This window comes from Coregonus lavaretus (genome assembly GCF_964263955.1).
Source record: "Coregonus lavaretus genome assembly, chromosome: 14".
Taxonomy (NCBI): Eukaryota; Metazoa; Chordata; class Actinopteri; order Salmoniformes; family Salmonidae; genus Coregonus; species Coregonus lavaretus.
In genome coordinates this window covers 17,655,749-17,678,607 of record NC_140001.1, presented here as the reverse complement: position 1 = coordinate 17,678,607, position 22,859 = coordinate 17,655,749, and the positions used below count along the sequence as shown (strand labels likewise).

At 45.1% G+C, this 22,859-nt stretch overlaps 1 protein-coding gene across 2 annotated transcripts in view; it reads right to left on the bottom strand.

Moving 5' to 3' along the window:
• Nucleotides 1–22,859, bottom strand: part of LOC311141436 (prolactin receptor-like) — a 28,660-nt gene that overhangs the window by 5,064 nt on the left and 737 nt on the right. The window contains exons 2-6 of one of the 2 annotated variants that reach the window (XM_084176765.1): nt 21,487–21,588; nt 6,357–6,489; nt 5,725–5,894; nt 4,107–4,276; nt 3,704–3,845 (exon numbers count right to left, since the gene is read on the bottom strand). In XM_084176765.1, the coding sequence (XP_084032891.1) occupies nt 3,704–3,845; nt 4,107–4,276; nt 5,725–5,894; nt 6,357–6,489; nt 21,487–21,553 (682 nt within the window). In that variant the 5' untranslated portion in view covers nt 21,554–21,588. The remainder of the gene's footprint in view (nt 1–3,703; nt 3,846–4,106; nt 4,277–5,724; nt 5,895–6,356; nt 6,490–21,486; nt 21,589–22,859) is intronic. The other variant, XM_084176766.1, reaches the window with a different exon arrangement.

Genomic DNA, 22,859 nt, shown 5'->3' with positions numbered 1-22,859 from the left:
TATCATTTCGGACATTTAACCCTATATTTGTATAGGATAATGTGCCCCAGTGCGTCGTTTATATGCCCTGCTATTGTATAGGTGTATGGTATATCAGTATGTGGGTATTACATTGTATTTCACTGTTTAGAGGTCTTCAAGTTCATTGTGCAGTTGTTGCCCTGTATTGAAGATGACGGTGTTATGTTTTGTAGTACACGTGCGGCGGGAACTAATGATGGGAAGTTCGGCTCTTTTCTGAGAGCCGGCTCTTTTGACTCGGCTCCCAAAGAAGAGCCGGCTCTTTCGACTCCCGAACGGCTCTTTATTTAGGATCTTTTGTAGCCTATATTTTACCTTAACTTTGAAAAAAAATCATGGTTTATGTGTTGAAAACCCTTTTGCTTTCAGTGTTTTTATGAGAGACCTTATAATGCCTAATTCTGTGCATTTATTCTGTGACAAAACCACTCTTACATTTGTTTATTTCAATTAAACTTTTTTATTGCACAAATTAACAATAAACTTCAAACAAATCCACAGAACAGAATCAAAACCAGAACCAAACTCCAGCAAACAGCATTAGTCCTCAGGGCAGGTTGGCATTCAGGAAGATCAGATGCCTCAGCTTGGATGGGCTGATAGGCCTGATACGATTTCGCCTCTCCGTGAGTATCTGCCCTGTTTTGGAGAAGATTCTCTCAGAAGGAACTGATGTGGCAACAATACATAGTCTCCCCTCCATCACCTTCACCAGGAGTGGAAAGACTGAGGCCTTGGCCTGCCACCAGCTCAGTGGGTCTTCTGCTCTCTGGATGAGGGGCTCCTCAAGGTAGCTCCTCACCTCCAGGACGGCGCAGACCTCTTTCACCAGCTCCCATTCCTCTTGGCTTAATGGCTCAATAGATGCGTTGATGAGGGCCAGGGTGGAGATGATGGCATCTTTTATTTCAAGCATTCGTTTCAACATATCAAATGTTGAGTTCCACCTGGTGGCACACTCTTGTTTGGGCCTCAGTTCAGGAATCCCCATTTGGCGCTGTGTGGACTTTAGCTTCTGTGCTGCTACTGTGCTTTTGTGGAAAAACTCCACAACAGCCTTCACCTTATCCACGGTTGTTTTGATCACCTTCAGAGCATCTCTAACCACCAGGTTTAGTGTATGCGCCAGACATGGGTGATGGGTCCACTTCAAAACTTTTATGGCTTTGGTGATGTTTGCAGCATTATCACTCACACAGCACACCACTTTGTCCTCTACTTGCCACTCTTTTGCCACTCTTAGTAGCTCCACTGCCAAGTTTTCTGCAGTGTGTCTGTCGGTGAACTCGAAGCAGTCCAGAAGGCAAGATGTCATCTTGTAATCTTCAATAAAGTGGCAAGTGACAGACATGAAAGAGCAGGTTGTTCTGGAGGTCCAGCAGTCAGTTGTCAGGCAAACTGATGGAGCTTTTGTCACCCTTTCTTGCCATAATGCACGTTCTGTGTCATATAGTTTTGGGATCATTGTTTGGGAAAGTGTTTTTCTACTGGGTAGAGTGTATGTGGGATTTAGGGCTTTGACAAAGTTTTTCATTCCTTTGTCCTCCACAATGGAAAAGGGTTGAAAATCAGAAGCTACCATTTTAGCCAACTCATCATCAATACTGTGCTGTTTGGCTGGGGTCATCAGTTTAGGTAAAAACTGACTTATTTTGCTTTGAGTTGCAGTAGGAGAGGTTATACTTGCACGCATGGGGATGGCAGTAGACGTTACAGCAGCTGTTGTTCTGGTATGAGACACACCAGGATCAGTAGATGGTGAGCTGGCTTGCCCTCTCTCCTCTAACTGCACTGTAGGATGGACAGTTCTTGTATGTCTATGCAGGTTTGTGGTGGAACCTGCTCTTATAGTGACCTTCGTTTTGCAGTGAAGGCACTCTGCTTTCTTGTTCCCAATATCTTTAAACTGCAGCCAGATGCTGCTTCGCTTTCTAGTGTCACTCATAGTTAAACGACACGACAATGCAAGACGCACACACGCTCCTCAGTCCGCTCTGTCTCTCTCTTCACTTGCAGTGGAGTCAAGTGGTGTGTCTGCCCCGCCCCCTCTCTGTTTACACATCCTTAATTCTCACGTGAATGCCGCATGCTGGTCGCCATGCTGGCCAATCATAACAGACCTCTGTGAAAGTGAAACCTAAGCAGCGAATGGGCAAAAAACTGGGAGCCGGCTCTCACTCGATGCGAGCCGGCTCTTCTGATTCACTACAAAGAGCCGGCTCTCAGAGCCGATGCTTGTGCGCATGACCCATCACTAGCGGGAACCCCTTTGATCTCAAATGTGTGCAGTCACAGTCACGTTGCATTGCGCTGTATGAGCTTGTATACTATTTGCATGTGAAAAATGTATGCCATATGCTGCATTTGCTATAGGCCTATTGTTTACGTTTTTGTTGCTGACACTTTGATATCGCGATCATTTGCAGCTGTTTAAGTCTATCAAAAGTGCCCCAGTTTGAGCATGTGTCCGTTAGGCCTATGGACATTTTATTTTTCAATCAGCACGAATTAGATTGAGCAATAAAAGCCCCACTCGTGGTGTTCTTAAATAAAACTTTATGACAGTATGGAGCACAATACCACGGGGCCGTTTAGAAGGGAGGAATCAAACTTTTATTTGATAGTGCGGATCCCACCCAACCTATCTCTGCAGCTGTTGTTCTTAAACGGAAGCGAACGAAACGGGGAGGGACCTACCTGAATTTGTCCAATAGAAACTCTTGTTTTGCTCAGTTTGCTTCCATTTGGTTCTTAAACGGTAAACGGTTTCCGTAATCAATGCATCCCTGGTCGCAAAAACAATGATTGATAGGCAGTTTAAACTTCTTCAATTCAACCATTATTGGGTTAAAAATACACATATACGTACATTTGTGAACAGCAATCATTATCCATAAAGCTGAAATAGACAAATGAGAGCAGCAGTGTGATTCACACCAATGCCCTATATAGCCTAGATATCAATAATAAGTGCTATCCGTATCTCCTGTAGGCTACACGATTGCTGCCGTCCTTACCTCCATGTGTTTATTCAAGTTGGATATTCTTTTGATGCCGACAGCAGTCGCACCATTGGAAGACATAGCTTGGACATTAGCCTATTCCTGCTCTTCTCGCGAACCATCAAAAACATTTTGGTGTGTTATCATAGCGGTCTCTGACTTGTGGTCAGACTCGCTCAGGCGGAACAAACTTAAACTTGCGCCTTTTTCAATGATGATTTGAATGTCATTGAGAAAACAGAAAGGTGTCAAATATTTCTGAATTTTAATGTAATCCTAATGTAATAGTTTTTCAAAAGTATCTGCGATCTGAATGGAATATTTTTGCTGGGAACGTAACAGATTACAGTTACAGTTCACATGTATTCCTTTACTCCCCTACCCTGCAGATGTGTCCATATAGCCTCTCCCAATTTAAGTTGAATAGGAGTCAGTTCCCAAATTCTGAATTGAGCACAACCCTGCTTTATATCAACAGTAAGTATTGTATGTCCAAGTATGTTCACTATGCACTTTCTGCTTATCTGAAATTCTCTTACTGGTGGACAGATAACCTTGATCCCATCTGTACATCAACCACCTTGGATGCCACAAAGTGGTACAGTAAGGACCAAGATAGCATAGAACCATTGACCTCTGCAACTTGTTGATGGAAATAAAAGAATCATAAAAAATCTTACAGTCAGGGACCTCCGTGTGTATAGTGGTGCTCCACTCGCTCCAGAGGCTATGGTCTAGTTCACAGCGAACCTGGACCATGTAGACCTCTCCTGGATGCAGACTGTAGATGATCAAGTGGGTCTGCTTCCCTGAGGCATACTCCTGTAAAGACAAATACAAGGAAACTAAGAAGAGCCTGGACCTGAACAACTGTTTGTATATAACATCAACTAAATGGATACTAAACAGTTAATAAATAAGGCAACATTTACATTTCTTAAACTCAAACTTTATATACATTCCTACATATTGACCCTCTAGCTGAGTAAAGTACAATGAGAGTAAAATAAATAACGGGGAATTTATCAAATCTCTTTTTGCCTTGTCTGTCTACTCTATAGAGTAACCCATCCGCAAACACACCTCCCACTTGTCCTTCTTATTCTGTCGTTTCACCCGTAGTTGGTAGGTGAGAGTGATCCAGCCAGAGCGTGTGTCGGCCTCGTGAGGGGGATCCCATTTCACCAGGAGGTGTGGGCTCTCCTCAGTCTCCACCACAGACACTGTCACATTCTCTGGGGCATTGGGCTGGACTGCATGAAGCACAGTTAGAACACAACCAATTTCTGTAGGGCTCCAATACACTTGATCCATATACAGTATGTTCTATATCAGGGATGGGCAACTGACGGCCCACCCCCCCTTTTGTAGACCCGCGGATTAATAAAAATAAAAAAATACGTTTTTTTGGGGGGGGTGGGGGGGGGGGACCTCAGTCGGGGTCTCAATTTACTGTTGAGAGTTAGAATAGTAGAATACATAAGGAGCAATTTCGAAATGTGGTTGTGCATCAGCAGTTTTTGTCTTGTTATGTCAGTCAACTGACAGTCAGTCACTTAACCCATGTCAGCTAAAATGTTTTAGATTGGTAAATTAGTCTAGCCAGCTATCTAAACTTGTAGTAACCATGGTCGAATTACCGACCGGTGGGCCCCCATTGATTTTGTTAGTCACGCTCACTCAGATATAATATAAAAAACTGAAAACATTTCTCTCCACCCTATGGCAAAATATGTAGAATTGCAGGAAATTAGCTGTAAAACGGCACATTTTTCTCTCTGCCCCATGGTAATATGAGTAGAATTGTATGAAATGAGTTATCAAATTACAAAATCTTCTCTCCGCCCCATGGCAAAATATGTAGAATTGCAGCGAACTTGCTTCAAAACTGCAAAATGTTCTCTACCCCCTGGCAAAATGTGTAGAATTACAGGAAATTAAATCCAAAACGCTGCGCTGTCAATGTTTTGCTCGCAAATTGGGGGCAATTTCCAAAAGGCTAGGGCCGGCTCTGCCTGCATACAGTATTTGGGTATGGATGTTGGTACACAGACCCGCTAGTCACTGCAGCTCCTCATGATGAGTCCAGATTTTTTGTGGCCCTCACCCCCATCAAAGTTGCCCATCCCTGCTCTATATAGACATAAGAATGGATGTTCCCTCAAACATATGCAAATCAAATCAGGTTTTATAAATATAGTCTAAACATTGTAATATTTTGTTTTCCTGTTTTTCAATTATTTGTTTGTTTTTTGGTCATAATGGAGTAGATCAATATAATACACAATTCCAGCCACCTGTCAATAAAGTAACACATCAATAACCCAATTTGTTTTCTTTGCATTTATCCAATGACAAAACAAACAAAAAGTAAGCCAGAGTCTACACAGTCGGGTCGGGAGCATGTGACCACATACTACAAGATATTAAACATGATCTAAGTTATGCACAGGACACAAACCAGCTCATTCTCATTCTAGTCCAGTAAATTCAGGTGGTTCCTGTGTCCAAACCAGTCAGTGTGTATTTTTCTATTCTCAGGGATACTGCTTTACAGTAAATTGACTTGTGGTGACTGATGAATATTCTACTGTAGGTTTGTGTGCTGCAAGCTCTGCTACCTAAAGTGTCAACTAATCAAAAAAGTTGTTAATGCATGAATGATCGATTGATTATTTCTAACATCGGGAGAGCAGCTTACCAATATACATGACATCCACCTCCAGTGGGTCAGAGACAGTGCTGCCCAGAGAGTTGATGGCCACCACCGTGATGTTGTAGTTGACCCATATAGAGGTGTGGCTCTTGTTGAAGAAGCACGAGTTGCTCCCTGCAGTTTGGTAATCTGGACACTCGTACATTCCATCGGAGCTGCACAAAGACAAACAATACCTTTTCTGACATTCATAGGGGTGAATGCTGGTGATGTGTGCTGGTGCGGGCCTCACAATAAAGCTCGCATTACATCAATTTAGATAAATACAACACGTGAACACTCAAGGCTGTTTTGCAATGCAGGGCTGGTTGACTGCTCTGATGAAATTGATAAGTCAGAGGTAGGTAACTCAGAAACAAAGTTGTGTACTCAGTTGACTGATCTTGCACGTGTTAAGTATGGAGACTGTATGGAGACTAGTACTTTTCTACAGTCAGTGGATTTCAATGGTGTTCAGTGCTGACACAGGACAGCTTCAATACACATATCAATAATGTTGAAGCTGGGTAACTAGAACTAGCACCATATAATCATAATAAGAGTGGTCTTGACTCTAGACCTACAAATCAACAGTGAACACAACCAAAATATAAATGATTAAAATGGGTGCTACGAACTCTTCTTTCTGGTAGTAGAGGTGCTGGGTTGTGGGTAGTCCTCCATCAAAACCAGGCTCCCACCGGCATGTAAAGGTCTCCTTCTCAGGGGATCGACAGTTGATGAGCACAGGTTTCCCTGGGGGAGAGATACCTGGGTGCACACACAGACCACAGCTGGACATTAGCTCATGACAATCTACCTGTAACTGCACATAACATGTTGTGGAACATCTATATTTATATGCCAGGAAAATTGCCAAAGACTCCCGAGACATGGACTGTTCGGCATGCGGTACCAGTGCATCAAGGCTCAGACCAACAGACTCCTTAACAGCTTCTATCCCCTGGCCATAAGACTGTTAAATGGCTAACAACTACTGCTAAAATGATTATTGATTAGATGTATTACTACCACTACAATGCTGTTAATTGATTATTGATTGCCATTACCATTAGTATACATCTATTTATCCTGCTAGTGGTGACTATTACTCCTGTTTACATGTAATATTGCCATTAGTATATTACCATAAGTATGTATATATTCCTGCTACCACTCACTTTTAGCCCTGTTTACATGTACACTGAGTGTACAAAACATTAAGAACACCTGCTCTTTCCATGACATAGACTGACCAGTTGAATCCAGGTGAAAGCTATGATCTCTTATTGATGTCACTGGTTAAATCTACGTAAATCAGAGGAGGAGACAGGTTAAATAATGTTTTTTAAGCCTTGAGACAATTGAGACATGGATTGTGTATGTGTACCATTCAGAGGGTGAATGGGCAAGACAAAAGATTGAAGTGCCTTTGAACGGGATATGGTAGTAGATGCCAGGTGCACCGGTTTGTGTCAAGAACTGCAACGCTGCTGGGTTTTTCACGCTCAACTGTTTCCCGTGTGTATCAAGAATGGTCCACCACCCAAAGGACATCCAGACAACTTGACAATTCTGTGGGAAGCATTGGAGTAAACATGGACAAGCATCCCTGTGGAATGCTTTCGACACCTTGTAGAGTCCATGCCCCGACAAATTGAGGCTGTTCTGAGGGCAAAAGGGGTGAAACTCAGAAGAATATTAAAGTATATTTTTCCAAAATGGCTATTGCTGATATTCGACAGTAGCTTACTTAGATGAGGAACATGCATGGAGCCACAGTTATTCTAGGAAAAAGTAATATTTTGAAGCAGAGACCAAAAATAGGTTAATTAGAAACCTTGGAATCTGCTTTTTCTGATAGGGTATAGCAATCAAAACATCTGGCCTGCAGGGACCTCTAGGTTGATATGGAAAAAGTGCTATTTGGTAAGCTCCATTCCCTTCTTTCTCAATGCACGCTGCGCTGGTCATCAGTCTCTTCATTCTCTATTTGACAATTAATAATATTGTCACCCATCAGACTATTGTCAATTTAATCTTGTCTTTAGGCCACATCTATTATTATTATTATTATTATTATTATAATTATATGTGTGAAATTAGTTTGAATATAGTTTAGGTGTATATTGGACGGGCTAGCTGGGCAGGCAACTGTTGTCTTACAGTCAGAAAATACTTTAGTATTTACAGTCTATGCGCTTCTGGATAAATTAATCATTTTTCTGACTGATTCCAATTTACATTTGGTGTCCTGAGGTTTCCTATGACCCATGTTAACATAATAAATGCATTATTTATTCTGGAATATTTACACAATTGAAATATCAACATCAGAATGACTGTCATGGCCATTCTAGTAGTTATGGAATTCCAGCGCTCTGAGTTCTAGTTAGCTAGCTGGCTAATTGGTTTTGTTCGAATGATACAGCGGGAAACTAAAAAAATACAGTAAATTGAAGAGTCGCCTGAAGCTTGAGAGGAATGGGAGATGCATTAGAGCAAGGAAGGGCAACTTTGATGGGGATAGGAGCCACCTGACCACATTCCTCTGATCAAGCCATGAACTGTCCCTCTCCATCTTTGTAGGATGCATGCACTCAAAGACTTGGCCTCTATTGGTTGACCTAGCTAACTATAGCTAGGCTACTCATGAGGATGTATTTCTTGTTTGTTTTTTGCTTTTGAAGCGCATTGAAATGGTTATGAAAAGCTCTATAGAAATTCAATACAATTGTATTATTATATTACGAATATATGAAAACATGACGGGTTTCATCTTAATGAAAAAGGATGCAGACTGCTATCAACCAACATTAGCTCTGTGCTAAGAGTCATTCAGTGATGTGATGCTGTTAGGTCTACTGGAGCAAGCACATGTAAGGTAACCCTCATTGACTCTTATTTTATTCCACGTTCTCGCTCGAGGCATAGGCCCAATGGTGCAGTTCTATGCAATCTTATATCTGTACAAATTTGGGCCAGCCCTATAGTATTTTCAAATGTGGGACTGCCCACTGAACATAGTATGCTTGTGTTGGAGACTCCGTCTGATTTGAGGTCTCGCAGCCCTGGACTGATTCATGTTAATGCCATAAGTTTGATCTTGAAAATTGATGTGGACATAATGTTTATAGATCTGATAGAGTTGGCAGAGGTTGGGGTGTCGCCATATTTACAAAGGACAATTTAAATGTTTCTGGACCTCTCACTACCTCAGTCGCTAAGCAATTTGAATGTCTAGTCCTAAATGAGGGCCTTGGTAATAATGCCCTGCCTCAACATGTGCTCTTAGCTGATTGTCTGACTTGCTATCTAACTATACTAAATCTGAAGTATTAATTGTGGGTGATCTTAATCTGGATTAGTTGATGCCAGCTTCTGATAGGCTGAAAGATATCGGCATTGAGCTAAATCTAACTTAACTGATAAGTGAACCAACCCGCCCCAACTTTAAACACCATGAAAAATCTACTCTTTTAGATATTGTTTTGACAAAAGCCCCTCATAAGCAGTTTTTGCTAATGAGTTCAGTGGCTCTTATCCCGTTGCCTGCATAAGAGATGCAAAGCTACAGTTGAAGTCGGAAGTTTACATACACCTTAGCCAAATACATTTAAGCTCAGTTTTTCACAATTCCTGACATTTAATCCTAGTAAAAATTCCCTGTCTTTGGTCAGTTAGGATCACCACTTTTTTTTAAGAATGTGAAATGTCAGAATAATAGTAGAGAGAATTATTTATTTCAGCTTTTATTTCTTTCATCACATTCCCAGTGGGTCAGAAGTTTACATACACTCAATTAGTATTTGGTAGCATTGCTTTTAAATTGTTTAACTTGGGTCAAATGTTTTGGGTAACCTTCCACAAGCTTCCCACAATAAGTTGGGTGAATTTTGGCCCATTCCTCCTGACAGAGCTGGTGTAACTGAGTCAGGTTTGTAGGCCTCCTTGCTCGCATACGCTTTTTCAGTTCTGCCCACACATTGTCTATAGGATTGTGGTCAGGGCTTTGTGATGGCCACTTTGTTGTCCTTAAGCCATTTTGCCACAACTTTGGAAGTATGCTTGGGTTCATTGTCCATTTGGAAGACCGTTTGCGACCAAGCTTTAACTTCCTGACTGATGTCTTGAGATGTTGCTTCAATATATCCACATAATTTTCCTTCCTCATGATGCCATCTATTTTGTGAAGTGAAGTCCCTCCTGCAGCAAAGCACCCCCACAGCATGATGCTGCCACCCCCGTGCTTCACGGTTGGGATGGTGTTCTTCGGCTTGCAAGCCCCCCCATTTTCCTCCAAACATAACGATGGTCATTATGGGCAAACAGTTCTATTTTTGTTTCATCAGACCAGCGGACATTTCTCCAAAAAGTACGATCTTTGTCCCCATGTGCAGTTGCAAACCATTGTCTGGCTTTTTTATGGCGGTTTTGGAGCCGTGGCTTCTTCCTTGCTGAGCGCACTTTCAGATTATGTTGATATAGGACTCGTTTTACTGCGGATATAGATACTTTTGTACCTGTTTCCTCCAGCATCTTCACAAGGTCCTTTGCTGTTGTTCTGGGATTGATTTGCACTTTTCGCACCAAAGTACATTCATCAGTAGGAGACAGAACGAGTCTCCTTCCTGAGCGGTATGACGGCTGCGTGGTCCCATGGTGTTTATACTTGCATACTATTGTTTGTACAGTGAACGTGGTACCTTCAGGCATTTGGAAATTGCTCCCAAGGATGAACAAGACTTGTGGAGGTCTACATTTTTTTTTCTGAGGTCTTGGTTGATTTCTTTTGATTTTCCCATGATGTCAAGCAAAGAGGCACTGAGTTTGAAGGTAGGCCTTGAAATACATCCACAGGTACACCTCCAATTGACTCAAATGATGTCAATTAGCCTATCAAAAGCTTCTAAAGCCATGACATCATTTACTGGAATTTTCCAAGCTGTTTAAAGGCACAGTCAACTTAGTGTATGTAAACATCTGACCCACTGGAATTGTGATACAGTGAATTATAAGTGAAATAATCTGTCTGTAAGCAATTGTTGGAAAAATTACTTGTGTCATGCACAAAGTAGATGTCATAACCAACTTTCCAAAACTATAGTTTGTTAAAAAGACATTTGTGGAGTGGTTGAAAAACAAGTTTTAATGACTCCAACCTAAGTGTATGTAAACTTCCGACTTCAACTGTACCTAAATCTCGTCTGACCAGTTTTACAAAGAGCCATTTTAGGAATTTTTATAAGCAACAATACTTGTCTGAACTGGGATTGTGTGAATGGAGGGTTGTGTCAGCTATCTCTGACTCCGATCAGGCCCTAAATGATTGCAGATAAGCATGCACTGTTCAAGAAATGAAGGGTAAAGGATAGAGCTAAGTTCACGAAGTAACTATCAGATAAACGTCAGGAGAGAAATTTAGCTCAGGCTAAGGTTAGGATGACTGATTCTACGTTTGACTGGCAGTCCTTCAGACTCTTGAGAAATGGATGTCTATCACTGGTTAGAAAAGCAAAATCGACATACTTCTTGAACTGTGTATGTGAGAATGGTGGGAATCCAGCTGCCTTCTGGAAGGTAGTTAAATCTCTGAAACAAAACTTCACCCCCTCAATACCCCAGCAGGTTATGACAGCCTCTGGTCCCATAACAGATAAGATGGACATTTGTGGTGCTTTTAATAACCACTTTGCCTCAGCGGGCTACCTACATGATAGAATAGCTTCTGAAAACTCTGATTCCAGTACTGGGAGTCCTTTACTCATCGCGAGACAGGGTGCAGAGAACGATACATTCCCAGATACACTTTCCTCATTTTCATTTCAACCATTTGATGTCTATGATGTACTAAGTGTCTTATTGAAGATCGATGTAAAACAATCCACTGGGGCTGACTCACTTGATCCCTTTCTGCTGCAGCGGTCTGCCCCACTTATTTAACTTGACAATTGTTACTGGGGTTATCCCTAAGATCTGGAAAACGGCACAAGTCCTCCCTCTACACAAAGGCGGTGTCACGGTTCAGACAGACGACCAGAGGACCACAATTGCGTCACACCAGAAAGTTTATTAAACTTAAGGGAAAAGGGAAGTAGGGAGTGAATGAAGGCTCCAGGGGTAACAGGGATCCCGTCCAATGCGCTGGGTCTGTGCCCCCCCCAGTGGCAGCGATGCGTCCTATGAAGCCGGTGGTGGGTGGTCCAGAAGTCCTGGGGGGGGGAGACACAGACACAACAGGGCGGAATGAAACCAGGCAGCAGTACAGTTCAAGGGACATCCAAAATACGTAGTAGCAAGGCAGAAGGCTGGTCAGAGTTACCGGGATTGAAGAGTAGTCAGGAGTCGTAATGGCAGAAGCAGGTCTGGATCTCCTGAGGCAGAAGAGTATCCCAAAAAACAGGCAGGTCCGGGGTCACAAAACCAGGGTGAGCCAGAAGCGCGAGCAAACAGGTTCCGGGTGTGAGCTTTGCAGACGATCTGACACCGGAGAGCTGAAAGACAGGGCCTTAAATACTGGGAGAGGTAGTGGGTAATGCAGCGCAGCTGGCAGAGTAATAAGAGCAGAGCAGAGCAGGGACAGGTGGAGCTAGTTAGGCTGAGTAGAGAGAGTGGTGAGCAGAGTGGAAGAAAATTAAGGTGGTAACCCGGTGGAGTGAGAGGCCCATGACAGAACCCCCCCCCCAAGGGACGGCCCCAGAAGTCCCAAGAGCAACACCACGCCGGGCGGGAGGAGGGGAGCCGGAGGAGGGCTAGAACTCCTCCGAACGGTCCGAGTGAACGTCCTCATCCTCGGAGGAAGCCGGAGGGCCGTGGTCGGGAGATGGGACAGGTCCCGAGACAGGATCAGGCACAGGACAGGAAGCCGAGCGGGCCGGACGGTTAGGGACCCCTCTGGGGCGGCCCCTACGGATAGCAGGTTGATCAGGATGCCGTTGGTGGAAAGCGGTGATGAGAGTCCTATCCACAATCCGACTAGCTGGCACCCAGGTCCTTTCCTCAGGTCCATAGCCCTCCCAGTCAATGAGGTACTGGAGACCCCTACCCCTCCGTCTGGACCGAAGCAGGCGGCGGACGGTGTAAACCAGACCACCATCGACGAGCCGTGGAGGAGGAGGACCAGGCGCAGCAGGGACCAGCGGACTCTCATGGATGGGCTTAATCTTAGACACATGGAAAGTGGGGTGCACCCTCAGGGAATTAGGCAGTTGGAGCCGGACAGCAGTTGGGCTAATCACTCTTATGATAGGGAATGGGCCAATGAACCGAGGTGCCAGCTTCTGCGACTCCACCCTGAGTGGCAGGTTCTTCGATGACAACCACACCCTTTGACCAACATGGTAGGTGGGAGCAGGAATTCTCCGACGGTTGGCCCCGGTAGTGTAGCTGGCAACGGACCTGAGGAGTGTGGCTCGGGCTTGTGACCAGGTGCGGCGACATCGACGGGCAAAAGCAAGTGCAGATGGGCAAGTAACCTCCTCCTCCTGGCTGGCAAATAGAGGAGGCTGGTATCCATAAACACATTGGAAAGGGGACATACCGATGGCAGAGCAGGTCAGAGAATTGTGTGCGTACTCCACCCATGTCAATTGCTGCGACCAGGAGTGGGGGTTGCGTGAAGTCATGCATCGCAGTGCCTTCTCGAGCTCCTGATTAGCCCGCTCTGACTGCCCATTGGATTGGGGATGGAATCCGGAAGTCAGACTGACTGTGGCTCCCAGCAGGTGACAGAACTCCTTCCAAAAAGCGGAGGAGAATTGTGGACCACGGTCAGAAACTACATCCTTTGGCAGTCCGTGGATCCGGAAGACGTGTTCCAGGACCACCTGGGCGGTCTCCTTGGCGGTTGGGAGCTTGGGGAGGGGAATGAAGTGTGCCATCTTGCTGAAACGGTCAACGATGGTGAGAATGGCGGTCATGCCACTTGAAGGGGGCAGCCCCGTGACAAAGTCAAGGGCGATGTGAGACCAGGGACGTCTGGGCACAGGCAGGGGCTGCAGCAATCCGGCTGGGGGCTGGCAGGACGACTTGTGTTGGTTGCAGATGGGGCAGGCTTGGACGAATTCCCGTACATCCTTCCTCAGAGAGGGCCACCAGAACCTCTGGGCGAGCAGGTTGTAAGTGCGGGTGGAGCCAGGGTGACAAGCTAGGCGGGAGTCATGTCCCCACTGAACGACCTGGGACCTCAGGTCTTCGGGGACAAAAAGGCGGTCAGCTGGGCAAGTGCTGGGACCTGGCTGGTTACGGAGAGCCTCCAGCACCTGTTCCTCAACAGCCCAGGTCAGAGCTGCAACGATGCAGGGACTTGGCAGAATCGACACAGGGTCCTTGGAGGGGGTGTCATCCTTCTGGAATTGACGGGAGAGGGCGTCTGGCTTGGTGTTGCGTGATCCAGGCCGGTATGACAGAGTGAAATTAAACCTGGTGAAGAACAGGGCCCAGCGGGACTGCCTGGAGTTCAACCGTTTGGCCGTGCGGATGTACTCCAAGTTCTTATGATCGGTCCAAACGAGAAATGGAATGGTGGACCCCTCCAGCCAGTGACGCCACTCCTCCAAGGCAAGCTTCACAGCCAGCAGCTCACGGTTCCCTATGTCGTAATTGCACTCAGAGGGGGACAACCGACGTGAGAAAAAGGCACAGGGATGGAGCTTCCTATCCTCCGCAGCCCACTGAGAAATCACAGCACCAACTCCCACATCCGAGGCGTCCACCTCCACAATGAATTGCCGGTCCACATCAGGCATCTGGAGGATGGGAGCGGAGGTGAACCTCACCTTGAGGGTACTGAAGGCTTTGTCGGCTGCTGGGGTCCAGGTGAAGGGTTGCTTGGTGCTGGTTAGAGCAGTGAGAGGGGCAGCAACGGTACTGTAGTTCCGGATAAACTTCCTATAGAAGTTAGCAAACCCCAGAAACTGTTGCAGCTTCTTTCTGTTCTCCGGAACTGGCCATGAAGTGACTGCTGATACTTTGGCAGGATCCATTTGGATACTTCCCTCTGCCACTATGTACCCCAGGAAGGCCACTGTCTTGACGTGAAACTCACATTTCTCTGCCTTGGCGTAGAGGGAATTCTCCAGAAGACGATGAAGGACTTGCTGGACATGGCGGGTGTGTTCAGACAGGTTTCTGGAGTAGATTAAGATGTCATCCAGGTAAACGAAGACAAACTTGTTTAACATGTCCCGCAGTACATCATTCACTAGAGCCTGGAACACAGCAGGAGCATTGGTGAGGCCAAAAGGCATAACCAGATACTCGTAGTGGCCTGTTGGTGTATTGAATGCGGTTTTCCATTCATCTCCCTCCCGGATCCGCACTAGGTGGTAAGCGTTTCTGAGATCCAACTTGGTAAAAACAGTGGCTCCCTGGAGCAACTCAAAAGCAGAGGTGAGCAGAGGCAGAGGGTAACGGTTTTTCACTGTGATGTCGTTGAGTCCCCTGTAGTCGATGCAGGGGCGAAGAGATCCGTCCTTCTTCCCCACAAAGAAGAAGCCCGCACCAGCAGGAGATGAAGATGAACGGATTAATCCTGCGGACAGAGAGCCATTGATGTAGTCCTCCATGGACTTTCTTTCAGGAGCAGACAACGAATAAAGACGACCCCTTGGAGGAGCTGTTCCAGGGAGGAGGTCGATGGCACAGTCGTACGGTCGGTGAGGGGGCAGAGATGTGGCTCTTGCTTTGTTAAACACCTCTCTGAGACCATGGTAGCATTCTGGGACATTGGAGAGGTCAGGAGCGGAGTTAGTAGGTACTGGCCGAGGGGGTAGTGCGGCAGCAAGCAGGCAGGTTCGGTGGCAGTCCTCTCCCCACTCCCTGATCACCCCGGTCACCCAGTCGAGCTGAGGGTTGTGCCGGCGGAGCCATGGGTAACCCAGGATGAGGGGTTGGCCTGGAGAGGGGAGCAGGTGAAACTGGATAGTTTCTTGATGGTTTCCGGACAGACCCATCGAGACCGGGGCCGTGACATGAGTGACCGATCCGAGTAAGTGTCCGTCCAGTGCCCGGGCAGGAATAGGAGGTGTCAAACGGAGGTTCTCCAGTCCCAGTTGGCGTGCCAGCTTGATGTCCATTATGTTGGCTTCGGCGCCAGAATCCACCAGAGCAGCCAGGGTGTGAGTTGAGTCAGAGAGGCGGAGGTGAACTTGCAGCAGGGGTTTGCGGTCGGAGGACTGGATGGTCATTGAACTCAACCGGACTCCCCCTATGCCCGGTGAGCTTCGGCCCTTTAAAGGGCAGGTTACCACACGATGTCCATCACCTCCACAATAGAGGCAGAGGTTTGAGGTGAAGCGGCGCTGGCGCTCTGCAGGAGTGAGGGAGGCTCGCCCAATCTCCATAGGCTCAGACTGATCAAGCTGACCTGGGTGAGTGGCAGTAGATGACAGGAGCCCAGTCGGATCTCTCCGAATGCCGGTAGTAGGTGGACCTTGGCGCCCCCTCTCACGACGACGGGTCTGTATCCTTCTGTCGATCCTGACAGTCAGTGCGATGGCTTCATCAAGAGTGGAAGGCAGTTCATGGGAGACCAACTCGTCCTTGATATAGTCAGCCAAACTATGGAAGAACGCGTCCACCAACGATGGTGTGTTCCAAGAACTTCGTCTAGCCAGGGTTCGGAAGTCGATGGAATGGTCTGCGACTGTACGTCTGCCTTGTCGAATACTGAACAGTTCACGAGACGCCTCTGCGGTGGGTGAATCCAGGTCAAACACCTTCAGCATCTCCTCAGCAAACAGGTCGAAGGTTGCACATGCGGGGGTTTGACGTTCGAACTCTGCTGTTCCCCAGAGTCGAGCTCGGCCCGTCAGGTGAGTGATGGCATACCCAACTTTAGCCCCCTCCGTGGCGAAGGTCCTTGGCTGCAAGGAGAACTGAAGTCGGCAGCTAGTCAGGAATGGCCGGACCTGGGTTGAATCGCCGTTGAACCGCTCGGGGTTTCCAATCTTGGGTTCCGGAGCAGCGGCTGCAATGACCGGGGCAGGTAACTCGGGGGCTGGGCTGGTGGGCAGACTGGCTGGGGTAAGGTTGGTGAGGAGTTGAATGATCATGGCGAGTTGTTGTTGCTGCTGCTGGAACTGCTGCTCATGCTCATCGGTTTCCATGTCGGGGAAAGTGTGCGCTGAGTCCATAATGGTCAGATCGTACTGTCACGGTTCAGACAGACGACCAGAGGACCACAATTGCGTCACACCAGAAAGTTTATTAAACTTAAGGGAAAAGGGAAGTAGGGAGTGAATGAAGGCTCCAGGGGTAACAGGGATCCCGTCCAATGCGCTGGGTCTGTGCCCCCCCCAGTGGCAGCGATGCGTCCTATGAAGCCGGTGGTGGGTGGTCCAGAAGTCCTGGGGGGGGGAGACACAGACACAACAGGGCGGAATGAAACCAGGCAGCAGTACAGTTCAAGGGACATCCAAAATACGTAGTAGCAAGGCAGAAGGCTGGTCAGAGTTACCGGGATTGAAGAGTAGTCAGGAGTCGTAATGGCAGAAGCAGGTCTGGATCTCCTGAGGCAGAAGAGTATCCCAAAAAACAGGCAGGTCCGGGGTCACAAAACCAGGGTGAGCCAGAAGCGCGAGCAAACAGGTTCCGGGTGTGAGCTTTGCAGACGATCTGACACCGGAGAGCTGAAAGACAGGGCCTTAAATACTGGGAGAGGTAGTGGGTAATGCAGCGCAGCTGGCAGAGTAATAAGAGCAGAGCAGAGCAGGGACAGGTGGAGCTAGTTAGGCTGAGTAGAGAGAGTGGTGAGCAGAGTGGAAGAAAATTAAGGTGGTAACCCGGTGGAGTGAGAGGCCCATGACAGGCGGAGATCCTTCTGACTTGGATAACTACTGTCCAATTTACAAGCTATCTTGCCTTGCCAAAGATCCCTAGGCAACTCTCAGCTTAGAACTGTTTTAACTTCTTATTCTATTCTTAAGGAGCACCAATCTGGTTTTAGACCTGGACATATCACAGTTTCAGCGGCTACACTTGTCTTAGATGCTGTGCTATATTGTTTAGACCATAAACATATTTTTTGACCTGTCAAAGGCGTTCGATATGGTTGACCATTTATTACTTATTCAAAGTTTGTCTGAAATAGGCCTAGATCAGGCATCTTGCAATTGATTCAAGAACTATATAATGGACAGGACACAATGTTTGCTTACTGACGGTATCAAATCTAGTTTCCTCAATATTATGAAAGGTGTGCCGCAGGGGTCGATTTTAGGCCCTGTTCTCTTCACTATTTATATAAATAATATTGGTCTATCTGTTAAAACCTGTAACATTCATCTTTACGCGGATTATACAGTTATTTACTCCTATGACCCCTCAGTACAGCAGGCCATTCATGACGGCATGGTTTTGACTCAATTCAAAAATCACTTACTGATCTTAAACTAGTGCTAAATGCTAATAAAACAAAGTTTATGTTGTTCTTTAAGTCTCGTAATATTGACCCTGAGGACCTGCGTATTTGCACATTGAAGGGAGCCCAAATCTAGCAAGTTCCCCATTATAAGTACTTGGGTATTTGAATTGAAGATAAGCTGTCTTTAAAAAAACACACATTGAAAAACTGACAAAAAAGCTGAGAATTAAGATTGGTTTCTTTTATAAGAAATAAATCCTGCCTCACTTTTGAAAGTAGGAGAAAGATTGTTCAAGCAACTCTTCTTGCAGTACTTCATTACGGTGATATAATCTACAGTACATGCACACGGCAGCCTCTGTTTAAAAACCTTTAGATTCAGTCTATCACTCAGCACTGATTTTTATCACTGCGGACAATTTTCGTACACATCACTGCATTTTGTATAGTTCTGTTGGCTGGGAGTCTCTGACTACCAGAAGGGCCCAGCATGGGCTACTTTTTGTACTTAACGCTGTTCTTCATTGACTCCCCCACTACCTCAGAGATCCAGCAATTTTCAGACCCGCTCTCTGGACTGGCTGGTTCTGGAGTTCCCGCAGGTCTCCACTGAGCTGGGGGAAAATGCTTTTAGTTTTAATGCCCCCAGCTCATGGAATAGCCTTCAGGCCACCTTGAAGTTAGACTCACTGGTCTCCATTGGATCGTTTAAGGAAGGTGATACAGTGGGGAAAAAAGTATTTAGTCAGCCACCAATTGTGCAAGTTCTCCCACTTAAAAAGATGAGAGAGGACTGTAATTTTCATCATAGGTACACGTCAACTATGACAGACAAATTGAGGGAAAAAAATCCAGAAAATCACATTGTAGGATTTTTTATGAATTTATTTGCAAATTATGGTGGAAAATAAGTATTTGGTCACCTACAAACAAGCAAGATTTCTGGCTCTCACAGACCTGTAACTTCTTCTTTAAGAGGCTCCTCTGTCCTCCACTCGTTACCTGTATTAATGGCACCTGTTTGAACTTGTTATCAGTATAAAAGACATCTGTCCACTACCTCAAACAGTCACACTCTAAACTCCACTATGGCCAAGACCAAAGAGCTGTCAAAGGACACCAGAAACAAAATTGTAGACCTGCACCAGGCTGGGAAGACTGAATCGGCAATAGGTAAGCAGCTTGGTTTGAAGAAATCAACTGTGGGAGCAATTATTAGGAAATGGAAGACATACAAGACCACTGATAATCTCCCTCGATCTGGGGCTCCACGCAAGATCTCACCCCGTGGGGTCAAAATGATCACAAGAACGGTGAGCAAAAATCCCAGAACCACACGGGGGGACCTAGTGAATGACCTGCAGAGAGCTGGGACCAAAGTAACAAAGCCTACCATCAGTAACACACTACGCCGCCAGGGACTCAAATCCTGCAGTGCCAGACGTGTCCCCCTGCTTAAGCCAGTACATGTCCAGGCCCATCTGAAGTTTGCTAGAGTGCATTTGGATGATCCAGAAGAGGATTGGGAGAATGTCATATGGTCAGATGAAACCAAAATATAACTTTTTGGTAAAAACTCAACTCGTCGTGTTTGGAGGACAAAGAATGCTGAGTTGCATCCAAAGAACACCATACCTACTGTGAAGCATGGGGGTGGAAACATCATGCTTTGGGGCTGTTTTTCTGCAAAGGGACCAGGACGACTGATCCGTGTAAAGGAAAGAATGAATGGGGCCATGTATCGTGAGATTTTGAGTGAAAACCTCCTTCCATCAGCAAGGGCATTGAAGATGAAACGTGGCTGGGTCTTTCAGCATGACAATGATCCCAAACACACCGCCCGGGCAACGAAGGAGTGGCTTCGTAAGAAGCATTTCAAGGTCCTGGAGTGGCCTAGCCAGTCTCCAGATCTCAACCCCATAGAACATCTTTGGAGGGAGTTGAAAGTCTGTGTTGCCCAGCGACAGCCCCAAAACATCACTGCTCTAGAGGAGATCTGCATGGAGGAATGGGCCAAAATACCAGTAACAGTGTGTGAAAACCTTGTGAAGACTTACAGAAAACGTTTGACCTGTGTCATTGCCAACAAAGGGTATATAACAAAGTATTGAGAAACTTTTGTTATTGACCAAATACTTATTTTCCACCATAATTTGCAAATAAATTCATTAAAAATCCTACATTGTGATTTTCTGGATTTTTTTTTCTCATTTTGTCTGTCATAGTTGACGTGTACCTATGATGAAAATTACAGGCCTCTCTCATCTTTTTAAGTGGGAGAACTTGCACAATTGGTGGCTGACTAAATACTTTTTTCCCCCACTGTATGTGAGAGTTGTGTTTGTTTTGATTAATCTTGTTGTATTTTATTGTATTGTATTGATATTGTTATTTTACATTATGTTGTATTACATTTTATTGTATATCTTCATGTTCACAGGGCTCCCTTGTAAATGAGACCCTGGTTTCAATGGTGACCAACCCTTTATAAAAAAATATGAAAACATATAAACACCATATACACTGAGTGTATAAAACATTAGGAACAGCTGCTCTTTCCATGACATAGACTGACATTTACATTTACATTTTAGTCATTTAGCAGACGCTCTTATCCAGAGCGACTTACAGTTAGTGAGTGCATACATTGTTTTTATTTTATTTTATTTTCAACCAGGTGAATCCAGGTGAAAGCTATGATCCCTTATTGATGTCAAAAATCCACTTCAATCAGTGTTGATGAAGGGGAGGAGACAGGTTAAAGAATGGTTTTTAAGAAGAAAAAAATGGACAATTGAGACATGGACACTGAAGAATTGGAAAAACATTGCCTGGTCTGATGAATCCCGGTTTCTGCTGTTTCACTCTGATGGGAGGACTAGGGTATGGAGAAAAACACATGAGTACATGCATCCTCATGGTAGCAGTGTATCCATCTGCAATTAATTTTTGCCCCATACCACAAGGCTAGGATTGTCCAGTAATGGTTCCACAAACATGACAGTGAATTCAGTTTACTGCAGTGGCCTGCCCAGTCACCAGATCTCAATCCAATTGAGCATCTGTGGGATGAGATTAAACAAGCTATTCGGAGTAGAGATCCACTACCAGCCAACTTGACACAACTGTGGGGAAGCATTGGAGTCAACATGGGCCAGCATCCCTGTGAAATGCTTTTGACACTTTGTAGAGTCCATGTCCCAACTAATTGAGGTTGGTCTGAGTTCAAAAGGGGGTGCAACTCAATAGTAGGAAGGTGTTTCTAATGTTTTGTAAACTCAGTGTACAATGCCAATTTCAATTAATACAATGTAATCCCAATAAAAAATTGGAATTCTCAAGACTTAAATGTTGTATGTTTGCGATACAGCAACAGTTACATCTATGCCTTTATTATAACTTACCAATGCAGTCCAAGACTTCAGAAAGCAGCAGCAACAACACCAGTGCCCCTCCAACTTCTCCCCACATCTTGCCCCTAACCTCACAGACAGTGGTGATGGGCCCTGGAAAGGGATGTGACATCCCATGGCTTAATTAAGTTAATGAAGTGCTACAAAAGTATTGTTTTTACTTGACAAAAAACATATAAAGGGTAAACAATGGCAAATGTGCATAAAGATCGCTGAATTCAGATATGGCGTCATTGTTTTAGCACTTTCCACTGAGATTTTAAACTACGCCGCGCGATATGGTTCAATAAATCAGCACAATCTACAATCTACTCTACTTCATATTGCTGGCATCTTGAAGCTAAAATTGGGATCATGTTTACTCTGCTAATGACCATACAAAAAACAGAGTAACGGAGAGCAATGTACAATACGGCGAACTTATCAAAACCATAAATATAAATAAATCATAAATATCTCCTTTTAAAGACGGTTGGCAGTTTAAAGCACTGTGAGAGGTAGGATCCTGTCACTAGGGCCCTTGACTAAGTGATTGTTTTCGGAAGGAAGGTAAAGGGTACTGTCGGACGCACTGCACTGACCCAGAAAGGGGTGTTGAAAGTAGTATAGCTAGTATAGCTTTTTAAATCCTACACATTTATTCAGTAAACCCTCTCACGATGCTTACACACATACTATGTTTCTCTGCATGAAATATTAGCAATGCACGTGAGTACAATTTGTGGTAGTATGTGAAATGATAAGTTGGAAACAAACTTTGCAACCATATTCTTCAGGGCTATATTTCCCCTTTATGTGATCTAAGGAATGTCACTACTAGTGCAAGAGAGTGCAAAGTCAAATGAAAGTGGAGTTTAAAGGGACCACTGAGGACAATCAAGGAGGGCTAAAATGAGCATTTGTAATGAGGAGGGAGGCTATTCTTGTACAATTTGGGATCATTTGGCCTAATTTCTGAACACATTTATGACAGTTATGATTAATAACAGCTTAATTAACTTACTGAAACATATTTAGTGTTTAGTACTTGTACCCTGTGTTACCCTGTTGGTAAGTCCATCTTTCTGAGTCTCTGCCCTGATATAAACAACTGAAAGACCAAAGACTAACGACCCAAAACAGTTGATAGAAAAGAGATGTGCCTAAGAATGTTATTGCTGCACTCATGACCCGTCACCACAAACAGTGGCTATGACTCTGTGGGTCATTCAAAATACAAATAAATACAGGTAATACAGGTCAATACAGGTATGACTAACCCAGATAATTTACAAGGTTATGTGATGGTAGTTGCTCAGGGCAATGCTTAGGTGGGTTGGGGAGAGCTGGGGTATGGCCTCATGGAAAGTTACTGAATTTGCTTT